Source organism: Lithobates pipiens, unplaced genomic scaffold (assembly GCF_037356315.1).
Source record: "Lithobates pipiens isolate NorthernLeopardFrog02 unplaced genomic scaffold, aLitPip1_a1.2 Scaffold_16, whole genome shotgun sequence".
Lineage (NCBI taxonomy): Eukaryota > Metazoa > Chordata > Amphibia > Anura > Ranidae > Lithobates > Lithobates pipiens.
In genome coordinates, this window is record NW_027507748.1 from 386,789,104 (window position 1) to 386,805,569 (window position 16,466).

General features: G+C 45.1%; 1 protein-coding gene across 1 annotated transcript in view; it reads right to left on the bottom strand.

Annotated features, from left to right (window-relative positions):
* Nucleotides 1–16,466, bottom strand: part of LOC143983036 (multidrug and toxin extrusion protein 2-like) — a 447,238-nt gene that overhangs the window by 63,030 nt on the left and 367,742 nt on the right. Inside the window, exon 14 of the mRNA XM_077482263.1 lies at nt 4,179–4,311. Within this exon, the coding sequence (XP_077338389.1) occupies nt 4,179–4,311 (133 nt within the window). The remainder of the gene's footprint in view (nt 1–4,178; nt 4,312–16,466) is intronic.

The window sequence follows — 16,466 nt, forward strand, 5'->3', positions numbered from 1 at the left end:
AACTAAAAGCATAATTTAAAAAACAAAAAAAAGGCAAATTAAAAATTGTATGGCTGAAAATCCCCAGCCTAGAGAGATTGTTGGGGGTCTTGGGGCTGGAATTGCCAATGTCCGGGATGCTGCTGTGGCGGGTGGGGCTACTGTGGTGGGTGGGATTGCTGTGGTGGGTGGTAAGGCATCCAAATCAGAGATTTGGGTTTTGGAAGAAATTTCTCCCCTCCTCCCCTTGTTGAGAAGCTTTAGGATTAGTACCTCACGCATCCTCCTTTGCTCAACATCCATATCTCGTAACCTTTTAGCTGTCAGATAGCCAAATCCCTCAGCTGCATCTGGGGCCATACTGATTGCAGTTGTTGCGTGGCTGAGGAAGGCAGCTGTGGCCTTGTCAAGGTTCCTGTCCTTTTAGCAGGAGGGCTTAGGGGAGGGATGTGGGACTCTGTGTGGTTGCTGGCCACTGGCCATGTAATTACAATTCTTGATATAATATTTCACAGCAGGGCCCGTTCCAGTGCCCACCAAGAGTAACTGTGAGGACTTACAGTGTTATGGCACCACCACCAAAGGCCCAATTTTTCTACCACTGTTCAACAATGGCATGCAATTACAATTCTTGATATAATAGTTCACAGCAGGGCGTTTCAGCGCCCACCAAGAGTCACCGTGTTGTGGCAACACCAACACCTTAGGCCCAAATTTATGCAGAGCATATAAGGCAGTCCTCTACTTTCAAACATCCAACTTAAAAAATAGAGATAGCCTTGCGGTTCCCCCCGCGGTCAGTTTGCGACAAACTTTGCACGTTCACTATTCACCAAACTGGCGGACATATAGAGCTGTTCGTGGCCACCATATTCTTTTACATTGTGAAGAACTTTGACCCATGGCACATCCATCATGTGGTACAGGACAGCCAATTGAGACATTTCAGCACATGGACATACCCCCTATCTTATAAATAGACCTGATCTGGCTGCCATTTTACATTCTGTCTTTTGTCAGTGTAGGGAGTGGTTGCTGTGTGGAGCAGGAACAGTCTGTAATCACTAGCTATTAGGTCCACAAAAGTCCTTTTACGGACTGGTATAGGTGTGCTATTGTTTAGTCTGCAGTATATAGGGGTGTAATACACTTATAATATACTTTCAAATATAGCAAGCATATTATAGTGCATTTTTACTGTGCAGCATTGTGACTGCTGAGCGGTTCTGCAGCTCATTTGTCAGTGTAGGGAGAGGTTGCTGTGTGTCACAGGGACAGACTGTAGCCACACAAATGGCTAACTAATATAGGTCCACAAAAGTCCTTTTAAGGGCTGGTATAGGTGTAATATTTGGTGTGTAGTATATAGGGGTGTAATACACGTATAAAATAGAAAGCATAGTATAGTGCATTTCTACTGTGCAGCATTGTGACTGCTGAGCAGTTCTGCAGCGATACTACAAACAGTGACTTTTTAACAGCCGGCATGTAGCTCGAACAGTGACTTAGTCCCCTCCAAGGACAAAGTCAAGGAGATTTCTCCTTAGGCAGCAGGCTAGCAGCACTCCGCAAAGGCAGTCTGTGGAGCAGGAATCCTTCCCTTCGACAGGTCACCAGGCCTCTCCCGAGACAGCAATCTTTATTACTTGCCTCCTGTTATGGGACCGATCCTCCCCTGGCTTCCTCTTAGTCAGAGTGTTCGCCCTCATCTGGGCTCCCTGGGTTTCCTTTCTGGCTTTGTAGATCCAGTTAAATGTACTGGGCCTACCTGGAACTCCATGGCCTCGGGCTGAAGGTGCCCGAGACCCCACAGTCAATGCTCGTATCCCCCCCCGAGGGGATACACTTCTCCGGGTACAGGTCCCCGGGTACTCGCGGCCAGAACAATGGCGTCTGCACCTTTTGTACTCTCTTCCAGCATGCACAGCAGGTAGACCACACCCACTGCACGGCTGCCGAGAGAGGACACCCAATAGCCGCTCCATCACCTGTGGTTCAAGCCCAGGTACAAGTGTCAGCACCACCTATACACCTAAGGGGAACTGCACACCAGGTGAAACAGCAGCAAGGCAGAGTCCAAACAATTAGAAGACCCGAGACAACTATTTCTCAGGTCACCCCTAAATTTGGGATACCCGCTACAATAACTTATAAAAAAAAATTATGGCAACTTTTGCAAGGATCATCTCCTGCACCCCCTTCATAGCCTGGCCTTGCCTCTCCTCCATGGCCTTCATGCGCTCCTGAATTGACGAAATTTCACAGATAAAAAAAGAATGCTTGTTGTTGTCGATCATAGATTTGCTTAATACTTCTGGTATGTCATTGTCCATGTTGTGGGACTATGTGTGCACAGCTAGTAAGTATTTTGTGGCTGAAAATATGACCTGGAGGTTTTTAATGTTCGCCTGCCATTAAAATGAATGGGACCCGCCGCGAACCTGTGGTTCACGAACATTTATGCGCGTTCGTGGACCGTCCCGTTAGATGTTCGTCCATCACTACTTACAAACGTCTCCTACTTGCAAACGGAAGGAGACAACAGGAAGTGAGATGAAATCTACCCCTAGGAAGGGAAATTCTCTCCTGTAAGAGTTTATATGGGAAAAACGTGTCTCCTCTCCATTGATGCTTTATCCCAATCCTTGTTTTACTAAAAAACCCAAATTTTCAGAAAACATTTGTCATTGGGACAGAAAGTGAGGTGAAATCTTCTGAAGCGGTGCACAGACAGTAAAAAAAATGTTACAAGGCTGATAACACTTCCCTATGTTTTCCTAAAAGCTTAATAATAGATTTGACTGGAACTACACTTTAAACATGTACCAGTTCAAAATTACAGATTCTACTTAACAACAAACCTACATAGTCCCTGTCTTGTTTTTTAATTTGGATATGGGGTTCCCCTTAATATCCATACAAGACCCAAAGGGGCTGGTAATTGGCAGGGGGGGTACCCATGCCATTTTCTCAATGATTTTCATCCATATTGCCAGGACCAGACATTACATTAAAACCACAAGCAGTTTTAAATGACTTTTTTTTCCGTTAGAAATGTCATTTTGTGCAGGGACTGTTCTAAAAACGGGAAACACGTGCCACTTCACAGGCATACTATAGACACCCCCCAGGCACGATATTTAAAGGAATATTTCACTTTTTTTCACTTTAAGCGTCATTGAAATCAGTGCTCCCGAAAAACGTCAGTTTTTAAAACTTTTTTTGCATTGATACATGTCCCCTGGGGCAGGAGCCAGGTCCCCAAACCCTTTTTAGGACAATAACTTGCATATTGGCCTTTAAAATTAGCACTTTTGACGGTGTTCTAACAGGGTTCTAAGGTTTGTGCAAATTTTCGATCCGTTCACAGGTTCTGGTGTGAACCGAACCGGGGGGTGTTTGGCTCATTCCTACTCCTCAATCATAGGGATCTCTACTGTGCTATATAAGCAGCAGGGGCTACCTAGAGTCTCTGAAAACCACAACCAGTTTTTGCAGTGGAGCACTGTGTGCGCAGTATTGCTTTCTCTGGTATTAGGGCCCAAATTATGAACTTGAGCACATCCTCACTGCTTTCATATAACACCCCTGGTTGCTTTATAAAAGGTGGCTGCCATGCGGCAGTGGGAGGGGCACTGTGGCAGGCTAGGGGGGGGTGACACCATGTTTTACCACGCCAGGTGACACCAAACCTAGAGATGCCACTGCCCTTTTCCGTCGAAATGTCCGACCAACAAAGTTTGAGAGCTGGATATAAAATTTTCCAACAACATGGTCCGATCAGACTTTGTCTGATCGTTTGTAGAGAATTCCGATCAGTCAAAGTGCCACGCATGCATGCACATTACAAGACCAAAGCTATTGGCTACTAGCCCCAACGTAGTCCCGTCGCAACGAACAAACATCATCCTGTTCTGAACGATTGGATTTGTCCTACCGCGTGTATGCAACACCAGTTTCGGACAAAATCTGTCTGAAAAAATCTGATGGATTTTGTTGTTGGAATGTCCGACTGTGTGTACAAGGGCTAAGACTATAGCAGCAGCTCATGTAACATCGGAACCGGAAAAGCTAAATTCAGCTGATATTGCTGATATTGCTGATCTAACTATTACAGGTATTACAGGTAAGTGTAGTCAGACAGAAACATTGTATACACATATATATTTTCCTGCGATATATACAGTAAATTATCATACCAATAACCCCAAGTTTTACTGGAAACATCAGCGTTAATCCAACCGGTAAGCCAATGAGGTAGTAGCCAATAAAAGTTGCAACAGCACCAATTTTTTGTTTTCCTATTCCTTTTAAAACTCCATTGCATGCTGCCTATAAGAGAATAAATGAATGTTAATTGTTGTATACATTTATCTTCTGAAAAAAAGTTGCTTAATGGTGTGAGGAGTATCCAAAAGGTATCACATCCCTAAAAATCATATACATAATCTTATATACATAGTCTTTTAGTTCGGGCGGGACTTTTAAGGTGCCAAATATGAGCAACAAAGAAAAAGACTCTTCGCTTGTATGGGGAAGGGGACCTGGGGATATATTCAAACCCAGGAGGTGGGTTGGGAGACAGTTAAAAATAATAATAATAATGGTGTCTCTCAGTAAGAGGGACAATGTCCGTGGATATAAAGTTTTTAAAAGTCTGTTAAAAATCTTTAAGAATATTTAACCACTTGCTTACTGGGCACTTAAACCCCCCTCAGTCCCAGACCAATTTTCAGCTTTCAGCGCTGATGCACTTTGAGTGACAATTACGCGGGCATACAACACTGTACCCAAATGAAATTTTTATCATTTTTTTCCCACAAATAGAGCTTTCTTTTGGTGGTATTTAGTTACAGCTCGGAGTTTTATTTTTTGCTAAACAAACAAAAAAAGATGCAAAAAAAAAAAAAATCATGTTTTAATAGTTTGTTATAAAATTTTGCAAACGGGTCATTTTTCTCCTTCATTGAAGTGCGCTGATTAGGCGGCACTGATAGGCTGCATTGGTGGGCACTGATGGGCTGCATTGATGGGCACTGATGGGCTGCATTGGTGGGCACTGATAGGCTGCACCGGTGGGCACTGATAGGCATAGTTAAGGCGGCACTAATAGGCACAGATAAGGCGGCACCGATGGGCACAGATAAGGCGGCACTGATGGGCAAAGATGGGCACAGATAAGATGGCACGGATGGGTGGCACGGATAAGTGGCACGGATGGGTGGCACGGATGGGCACTGATAGGTACCACAGATAGATGGGACTGATGGGCACTGATAGGTGGCACTGATAGGTGGCTCTGATAGGTGGCACTGCTGGGCACTGATGGGCGGCACTGCTGGGCACTGATGGGCGGCACTGCTGGGCACTGATGGGCGGCACTGGGGTGCAGCACCTTTGAGCAGATTGGGTGGCACTGTGGGTGGCACTGTGGGTGGCACTGTGGGGTGGCACTGTGGGTGGCACTGTGGGCACTATGGGCACTGACGGGGGGCACTGACGGGGGTCACTTACTTTTGCTTTTATTTAATTTCAGGATGGCACTGCGGGAGGCAGGTGGGCACAGGCAGGTGGCAGGTGGTCCCATGTATTGATGGCCGTGATTGGGACTGATGTCCCGATCACGGCCGCCGGTGATCGGCTTTTTTTTTCTCTCCTCGCGCTGTCAGCGCGAGGAGGAATAATAGCCGATTACCGGCTCCGTTCTATCACATGATCAGCTGTCATTGGCTGACAGCTGATCACGTGATAAGGGGTCGGGATCGACCCCTTGCACGGATCGGTGATCAGGCGAGTCTCACGGACTCGCCGATCACAGAGCGCGCCGCGCGCGCCCCTCAGGGGGCGCGCAGGCCGCTCGTAACCGGGACTACGTCAATAGACGTAGTCCCGGAAATGTAGGTCCGCGCTAATGCCGTCATTTGGCAATAGCGCGGATCTGAAGTGGTTAAAGAGCAAAGGAGTCTATGATCCAGCACAAAGGGCAGCCAGTGTAAAGGAGCTAGAAGCAGTCTTTGTGATGCACAAAAGGGAGAAAAAAAGCACTTTCCTGAAAGGCTCCATGGCAGCATACGTGTGGGTAGCCCCGCCTCCACGATTACCCAATAGGACCCAACTCCCATAAATCTTTGCTCCTGGCCACTATCAGTGTTCCTTTTTTGTCCTCCCCAGTAGGACCAGATGGTTTCTTTCCTGGAAATAAAACTTCACGACGATCGATTGGCTGATTGACTGAGAAATTTTCCTCCGATAGGCCCTGACTGTTAAGCAGGGTATGGAGAGTATTTGCAGAGTAGCGCTGAAGAAAGGATTTCCTACCTGAGTGCGCACGGTCTGTGTCCCGTTGTTATGGGTGACCATTATCTGCTGGAGGTATGGCGTGTGTGTTCCAGTCCGTTCGGCCAGGTGATCGTTGGTGGAGTGGTGAGCCTTTTATCTATCCATGGCAGCATTGTATTTGTGTGTATTTCTTTTGTTTGTCTTGCGGTCTCCTCCATGCCGTTTGCGTTCGCTTCCGCGTTCCAGCAAACCTCTCTCCTACTTCCGGGTTATGCAGGCGTTCTGCGCATGTGCGAACCCGGTATGAGACCGAGGCTTGGTTCCCGCGCATGCGCGCGAGCGCCTCGCGTCTGACGTCGGTGATGACGTCACGGGCGCCAAATTTAAAAGGCTTTGGAAGCTGTCAGAACCCTGGGAATGTTTGCAGTGGTCGCAGCGACTTCCCGGGGCTGTCAGCGCGGCGGTTTAAGGTAAGAGCGTGTCCCTTAGGCTGGGGAAATGCTTTTAAAAAAAAAAAAAAATAAAAAAAAAAAAAATAAAATGTGTGTTTTATTTTTCTCTTTAGTTGCAGTGTTTCTTAAACTGTGGGTTTATTGTGAATATGGACGCCTTACTGCCTCCTAGTGGCCAGCCCGCTCATGTTAGGTAGGTCTTTAGTATTTATGCTTTTTATATATTGGAGAGAGTGTTTGGCATAGGTAGGATTGACTGTATATCCTTTTCTCTCTCTGTCTGTTTTACCCTTACAGCCCTTCTGGGTCTGATCCACAACCTAACACTTCTAGACGCAGTGGATCATCAAGATCACACCGCCATAAATCCTCCTCAAGATCTAGCCAGCATAGGTCAAGATCTGAACAGCATAATAAGAATTATTCTCACCCCCCTGCTGCTCACTCCAGCAAGCGTACGGAAAAATCATGCTGGGGGTGCAGGATGCCTGTTCCTTCGGACGTATCCTTATGCGATCATTGCTTCTCCAAAGCTGCAGATGAAAGGGATGATGCAGACCAGCGTTTGGAGTCAATAGTAAGACGGGTTGTGAAGGAGTCTCTGCAGGAGAGGGACGCTCTACAGCTGTGTGAATCCCCGTCAGAATTATTGGCTCCTCCACCTGGAGAGAACCCATTGCAGGAGACATGGGAATCCTCTCAGCCAAGCCGCCTATCTGCTCCCATCTCAGATAGTGAATCTGACCGTGAGGATCCTGGTTTAGGTTTTGACTATGGACTGGTGCCTTCATTGGTCAAAGCAGTGAGAGAGGCTCTGAAGTGGGAAGACCCTGTTACTTCCCCACCAAAGCAGAGAAAGTTCTTTAAACAGCTCAATAAGGAGCGACAATTTTTTCCCTTCCTTTCAGAGTTGGGTGACATTATTACCGAGGAATGGAGCAAGGTGGATAAAAAGGGTTCCATGCAGTCAAAAATCCTGAAATTATATCCCTTTAAAGAAGAGGATGTGAAGCACCTGGAGTCAGCACCACTGGTGGATGCAGCGCTCATGCGTTTGGTGAGATATGTAACCCTACCCTTAGAGGATACGGTATCCTTTAAAGATCCTTTGGAAAGGCGGATCGATTCAGACCTTAAGAGGATATATCTGACTTCTGGAATGGCTTGCAAACCAGTGCTTGCAATGGCAGCGGTATCCAAGGCCATAGAATCCTGGGCTGATTCTGTAGAGGAATTCCTGAGGGGTATTTCTATTGAATCAGCAAAAGACTCCCCTATTCAAGAAATCAGGATGGCGTCTGCCTTTTTGGGGGAGGCATCTATTGATGTTATCCGCCTGATATCTCGGGATATGTTAGCAGCAGTCTCAGCTCGCCGTGCGTTATGGCTCCGTCCATGGCTGGCGGATCCAGCATCCAAACAGGCCTGGTGCCGTATTCCCTTTGAGGGGTCATCTTTGTTTGGTAACAAGCTGGATACTGCCATATCCCGGGCTACAGGTGGGAAATCTGGGTTTCTTCCCCAGGACAGACGTCTTCAAAATCAAAGGCGTCCATTTCCTAGAAGACAAGGCCCTGATCGTGCCAGGGAGGCGCGGAGCTATAGACCTGGTCGAGAATTCTCAAGGTCATGGAGATCCAGGCAATCTTCTTTCAAAAATACCTCAAAAGGGGGTTCGTCCGGCAAGCAGGATTCCGCGAAATCCTTTTGAAATTGGGCCCGCTCAAACTTGTCAGGTGGGGGCTCGTCTTCTCCACTTCAGGCATGTTTGGGCGGCCTCAATTCGGGATTTTTGGACTGTAAAAACAATTTCCTCAGGTCACAAGTGGGGTTTTATCAGCACCCCAAAGCTAAGATTTATTCCCACAAATCTTCCAGAATCAAAAGAGAAGAAACAAGTCCTATTGACCTACGTGAACTCTTTACTGGATCAAGGCGCAGCCGTTCCCGTTCCAGAAGAAGAACGTGGAGAGGGCATGTATTCCCCTTTGTTTCTGGTTCAAAAGAAAAATGGCACATGGAGGCCGGTAATAGATTTGACCCATCTCAATTCCTTCATTCGCAAAGAGAAGTTCAAGATGGAATCTCTGCTTACCATCCAGCAGTCCGTGTATCTGGGGGACTGGATGATATCAGTCGATTTGAAGGACGCTTACTTCCATGTTCCCGTGGCAAAGGAGTTTCAACAATACCTCCGCTTTGCAGTAGGCATTCAACATCTTCAATTTACATGTCTTCCCTTTGGGTTAACAACGTCCCCACGGGTCTTCTCCAAAGTTCTTTTGGCAGTTGTGGCCTTTCTCAGAGTCAAAGGTGTTCGTCTCCATCACTATCTCGACGACCTTCTTCTGCTATCCCAGAACAAAGATCAGCTCTTGGAGCACAAAGACCTAGTCATCTCCACTCTACAGGAGTTCGGGTGGCTTCTGAACTTAGAAAAGAGTCACCTAGATCCAACTCAGTCTCTTGTTTTCCTAGGGGCGCAGTTCAACACAGCAGAAGGTACTATCGCCCTTCCAGAAGAGAAGGTTGGAGTCATACGAGACAGGATTCATGCAGCCCTTGCAGCATCCCATCTCTCGGCTCTCCAATGTCTGAGGGTGATTGGCACAATGTCAGCCACCATTCCCATGGTAAAGTGGGCCCAGTGGCACACTCGTCCCTTTCAGAAGGGGTTTCTACAACAGTGGGACTTATCCAGCCAGACACAGCGCATATTCCTCACTCCAGCCATGAGGACGTCTCTTCTTTGGTGGCTACAGGGGAAGAACCTGCGCAACCACCATTCAATCATTCCCATCTCATGGGTCACGGTAACTTCAGATGCCAGCAACCGAGGATGGGGCGCTCACTGCCTTTCGGAGGTCGCTCAGGGCAGGTGGACGTTTCCATCACAGAGAGTCGTCTCCAATGTTCTGGAGCTAAGAGCGGCCTTCCAGGCGCTTCGGTCATTCCATCATCTGACAGCGAATGCCTCGGTCATGCTAAGGTTGGACAACACAACCGCGGTGGCTTACGTAAAGAAGCAAGGGGGAACTCGCAGCTGGTCCCTGTTACAGGAGACGGAGCCAATAATGAATTGGGCTCAGAAGAATTTGTCCAACCTTTCTGCAGTCTACATCCCAGGGGTGCAGAATGTTCAGGCGGACTTCCTATCGCGTGTCGAGTTGGACAACAACGAGTGGTCTCTACACCGGGAAGTATTCGATTGGCTCCTGACCTTAGGATTGTCCCTGGAAGTCGACTTGTTCGCTTCCCCGTGCAATCGGAAGCTTCCGAAATATTACTCAAGGTTCAGGGATCCCCAGGCATATGGGATAGATGCCCTCACAGAACATTGGAAGTTTCAGACAGCTTACGCCTTCCCTCCAGTTCCGGTGATCCTGCAATTCCTTCGGAGACTCAGGTCAGAGAAGGCGGAGATTCTCGCAGTAATTCCTTTCTGGCCCAACAGACCTTGGTTCCCTCTACTGCTGCTCCTCAGTTATCAAGAGCCAGTTCCCCTGCCTCTCAGGTCGGATTTGCTATCTCAAGGCACAAGGTTACATCCATGCCCATCATGTCTGAACCTCAAGGTATGGTTTTTGAGAGGGAAAGGCTAGAAGCTCTTGGTTGTCCGGAAGAGGTCATCCCAACCCTTCTCAATTCCAGACGCGGGAGTACTAATAGGGTATATGAGCGTATATGGTCCAAGTTTTCGGCCCATATGTCCTCCAGAGAAAATTCTTGCAGTTCTCCAACAATACAAGACATACTAAGCTTTCTTCAAACAGGCCTTGATTTACCTCTAGCTATCAGTTCATTGAGAGTCCAAGTATCGGCTATTTCAGCCTTTACGGGTATTTCCTGGGCAAACCATGCACTGGTACAACAATTCTTCAAGGGAGCTACTAGGCTCAGACCCCAAAGAAAACCAAGGTTTCCTAAATGGGACCTCCCTTTAGTGCTGGATTTTCTCTCAAACCTTGGAAAGGATTCTACGGAGCCTCTGTCCATAAGGGATCTCACTCTCAAGACCATCTTCTTGGTAGCTATAACCTCAGCCAAGAGAGTTTCTGAGATTAGGAATCTAGGTTCGGAAGAACCCTTTCTGACTTTCTTTCCAGATAGGGCAGTATTGATTCCCATGTTGGGATCGCATCCCAAAGTAACCTCGGTCTTCCATGAGAATCAGGAAATTGTGCTTCCCACTTTCAAAAACTCAGAGAGTCAGGATGTTCATCCTCTGGACGTAGGACACGCGCTGAAACAATATTTGGAAGTCACAGCTCCCTTTAGACAAACGAAATTTCTTTTTGTTCTCCCTCATGGCAAGAATAAAGGATTGCAAGCTTCGGCTAGATCTATCTCTACCTGGATCATTCAGATCATTCAGAGGGCGTACAGAGCAAAGGGCTTGGCTCCTCCTGAGGCATTAACAGCTCATTCAACACGGAGTATTTCAACATCGTGGGCAGCTTCTCGCCATGTGGCGCCTGAAGTTATTTGCAGAGCGGCCTCTTGGTCTTCTATTAATACCTTTGTTTCTCATTACTGTGTAGAGCCAGCGGCTCTGTCTTCTGTTAATTTTGGTTTGCAAGTTTTGTCGGTTGACAATGCTAAATAAACTTTTGTTCTTTGCTCGACATTTTGCCCACCCGGGTGTGTTTGGCGAGTTATTTCCCACACGTATGCTGCCATGGAGCCTTTCAGGAAAACGGAAAATTTATATCAAATACTTACCGTAATTTTCCTTTCCTGATAGGCTCCATGGCAGCAGGAGTTCCCTCCCAAATGTCTGGAGTCGGCTAGTTACGGAACACTGATAGTGGCCAGGAGCAAAGATTTATGGGAGTTGGGTCCTATTGGGTAATCGTGGAGGCGGGGCTACCCACACGTATGCTGCCATGGAGCCTATCAGGAAAGGAAAATTACGGTAAGTATTTGATATAAATTTTCCGTTTTTTTTAGAGTAGAGTGGAGGCAATAAGGTGGCTGGATTCAAATGTACGCATTTTTCATTAGATTTGTACCAAAACAAACCAAGCAAATTCATATTTTGAACCTCTCATTAGACAGACATTTAGTTAGCTGTATATTTGCTGCGCAGAATGTTAGATCCATTAAAAATTTAATATTTGTCCAAAATAGTCTAACTTTGGCTAATAGCAACTTTGCATGTTTCAAAAAGACAACATTTTTCCCTGGCAATATTATAATTTCTCATTGCATGCTCTGTTGTTAGTTTTAGCTACATAACACAAGTCCTTAGTTTCCACCAGGCATTATTTTCCTGATATCATAACATAATAAATGATAGCAATACCCTGCAGACATGCAGAGATCTCCATAAATCTGAAATATTCTTCTGCTTATACCACTGCACTTACAAGGAAAAGGAGCACATCATTTCACAATTCACACATTCTGCTTTGGATTTCAAAAATAAAAATAAATAAAAACAAAACAAAAGGACCAACAATCTGTGTATGACAGAACAGAAAGCTCTCAGCCAGATCAAAAACTATAAAACAACTGGCTGCAGGCGGCATCTATCCTAACAGGGTGTGTGGACTTGATGTGATCTAATTTTATTTATTACTGCTTTTACATCATGGACCTCACACCAAGTTATTATCTGACCTTTAGATTTCATTTTTATAGAAAAACTTTGTATGTATCCCATCCATCTTGGCTTTGTTAAATGTTATGACAGCTGTATACCAATTAACAACCTCATCTTAATCTTTTTTTTCCTCTCAATAACAGGTTATTGTATAAATGTAAAATTACAAAATTGTTATCTTAATCTAAACTTATCCCCTTTCACAAATTTCCCCAATAACCTGGACTTCATTTCCAACCAAAGGTTGTCTAAACCAGTTACAATATATATCTATATTATTAATAAAATTGTTAAACTCATATCAGAAATGAATACTCAAGTGATAATCCCAATATCACACTCTAATTCTAATATATATACACAGATATACTTCCTTAAATGAGGACATTTTACTTAATTTCCCTTTTTTTAAATGCACTGTTTCCACTAGCAAAGGATATTCAATTTGTGTAATACACTGTTAAATGTAACCTTCATTTTACCATGTTTGGAAAACAGATTAAAAAGCAATTGTGATCACATTATTTATCATCAGATTAATTAATCCGGGACAGTTTGTTATTAATGTTTTGTCTAAAAAACAGAAATTGGCATGGCGTCTTTCCAGCTTATCACTGATCTCTCATCCCAGCTACATTCTTTCATGAGAGTGCAAAGAAGGGGGGTCACATCTGCATTCATGACACACACAAGAGATAGATCTAAAGGTTCCAGCATTCACACACATACACGAATATCTCTCTAAAATCGCTTACATTTTCCTATTTGTCACAACACATGCATATCATTCTCTCAATTTCTTTTAACTCTTTAATATATTTCCCTGCTTAAGCTCATCTTTCCTTATTTTGTTCAGATATCCTTTGCATCCCATGTATTGTAATCCCATACTTCACATACTCTAGCTTCTATAATTCTGTGATCAGACGGGCAACCATAGTGCTCATCCCATTTTCCCTCTCTGACAACATATAAAGTATTCTGTTTTAACTCTTGTGACAGAACAAACTGTCACTGTGTGTTTTGGAAGGGGCTGTGGGCTCGCCTCCTACCCACAGACTATGGCCCAGCAGAGAACTTGAGATTTGGAGGGCTACTTGCCGTCTCCCACCACCTAGAGAAGATGCCACCTCCAGACATTTGTGTCCAGAGTCGCCAGTTCATCGGAACCGGGTTAATGAGGTATCTGTGGCTGGGCTTGTGGAGCCATTCCTGGCTACCTAAACCTATTGGCCCGGCTGGACTAAATATATACTTTTATTCCACATACAATTTACTTTTAGCTGATAAAGACATATACAAGATGGCGGTATTCCCAAAGCATGGAGCTACAAGACTTGGAGACAAAGTGCCATTGAGATAATGTAATGTAATGCTACATCCCTTCCCCCCCCCCCCCCCCCCTTGTTGCTGTGTTTAATTGTGTTGGGTCATGGCATGTAGACAAAAGTTCTGGACTGGAGACACATCCCAGCAGGGGATGTGTAAGGAGGGGCTGCCTGATTGTCATAATCCCTTCATGTGCTTCAACTGTAGCTGTTTGAATATACAAGTGTTGAGTTTCCATTGGTTCTCCCTTGTCCCCTACCCCCTCTATGGCAAGGCTAAGGGGAGTGTGTTTAAAGTGTATGAAACTTAATAAACAGTTTATGCTCTGGATGTTTAACCCTCAACATCTGTGTGACTTGTCTCATGATTGAGGGGTTAAGGGCTGGTTATGGCGAGTCTGCAGGCTGCGGTTGAGTTTAGAGGACAGGAGACACAGGTCTGGTGGAGATGCCCAGCAGTGGTATCCGAGATCCGTCACAACTCTCATTTCTCTGTTTTGACTTTACTAGTTGTAGTACCTGACCCCAAATTCATCCCACAACTTAACATCAAAATGTCCCTTTCTGTCTAGTGTTAATTGTCACCCTTCATCTATTCTGCTCACATAGATTGCTGTTTCTCTAGATGTTTACTCTGCATGATTCTTCGTTCCTCTGGACTTTGGTAACACAGTTACCCATTGTGGATCCATGTCCACTCTAACCATTTATCTAGGGACTCAGTAGAACCGCACCTTCGGTTCATATATTTTATAGCGCTCCTCTTGCAGTGGGCATTTTTTGAGGGTCTCTTACCCTTTATTTCCTTACTCAATTTAATGCCCATGACGACTGGCCAGTCTGTTTCTCTTCTCTACTTGTCTCTAAACTATTTTATCTAGCAGATGTACTACATATACCTTTGAACAGCACTATTATTCCCTAACACTCCAATGGACAGTAGACAGTGAGAATATAACAAATAACCACCAATCAATACAGATCAATTAAGGGGAGTAACATAGGTACCCTTTGTCCTGGAAATGCCTTACGGATCAAGGAAGTCTGATAACTCAAATGTAAGCAAAAGGCTTACATCAGCTGGCTGATTATCAGAAATTCTGGGATTGTCTCAAGCTCCTCATTTTGGATTCTCAGGGTCACCTGTAAATCCCCTCCTAGGCAAAGCTCACCATATATAATAATAATAACCACTGCAGTAGGGAATAGACACAAAAGATACACTCCGCATCTTTCCAAATAATTGTTCTGCTTTATTATATCGCAATTGAAGGTTTTTATACACATGATTAAGTAGGTATCACATTAATATTACAATTGTACATTTATGGTAACAAGGGGCATAACATAGGCAGACTAATTCTAATCAGGACTCAAAAGAATTTAAACATGTAATGAAAACATTATTAGTGCCGTGCGCACTGTGAGGGCAGTGTGCAATACATACAAAATAGAATACAATTAAATACAGAACTTACAAAGTTCCTTTACACAGCCACACAGGGTCACAGCCATGGTCCTAGACAGGGAGGTAGAGCATAAAATTCCCCAGGGTGTGGGGTCTAAGAGCCAACAGGTTTTCACCAGAGCCTCTGATGGTGAGGATGGACTATGCTGCAGCTGACTCCAGCTTGTGGCTTTTAGGGGCTCCCATCTCACACTCACAGATGGCTCTGGAGAATGGAGAGAAAGCAGCAGCACAGGGCAACATGAAATGGTCGGTAGGCAGGCCAAGGTCAGGGCAACAAGCAGACAGGGTTGTCAAGACAAGCCAAAGGTCGGGATAACAGGCAGGCAGGGATGGTCAGGAGAAATCCGGTACATGGAACAAACAGAGCACACAGCACAAATGACACAGGAATGCTTAACACAAATGTTGATAGGTAAGGCTTGGCTTGCAATGCAGAGGTTAATATAGTGTTTCCTGTTAGAGGCTGGGGTGGCACCATGCTTGAGGAAAAATTACTTAAGCACACAGGTGAACAGTGATCAATCTCTAAGCTGAACACAACAGAGAGGTAAGCAAACAGATAGACATGAACATTATTGCAGATTCATGACACATGGTTCTTAAGATTGCCTCTTTAAATTCTCACTGGCTCAATAGCTTGTATAAACGTAGACCATTATAGTTGGAAGCTAAAAAGTTAAAAAGAGACGTTGTCTGTATTCAAGAATCCCACTTCATGAAAGACAGCGTTCCTAAATGCTCTCATAAAGATTACCCTCATATGGTGATGGCCATCTTTCCAGAAAATAAAAGAGGTGTGTTCACGACTATCAAAAGTTACGTGGCTTTTACATGGCATGACTCCGCAGAGGACCCAAAGGCCAGTACTTGATCCTAGTATGTGACCTTAACAATACCACCTTCAAGATAGTTAAAGGGTTTGTAAACCTACATTATAATTTTCTGCCAGCCCCTTATTTTAACAGGCCATCCTACACAGTGCAGGATGGTCAGTTAGAATAGGGGGCTGGCAGAAAATTATAATGTAGGGTTACAAACTCTTTAACTTTTATCCTTTGTTAAAATCGAAGCCTCTTAATATCTGTTTGTGAGGTATTTTCAAGCCAGTCACTTGACTCTCGGCTGCTCTGATACTCCAATCCAGGACTACAGCAGGAGGAGCCAAGCTCTCCGTCTGACGTGAGCTGGAAGTCACGTGACTGCCGAGCTGGCGCTCGGCTCCTCCTGCTGTAGCTCTGGATCAGAGTATAAGAGCGGCCGGGAGTCATGTAAAGGTATTTAGAGGCTTAATTTCTATTAAACAATTACACAGTGCAGATAGAGAAGCTTAAAAGAGAGGGGCTCGCAGTGAT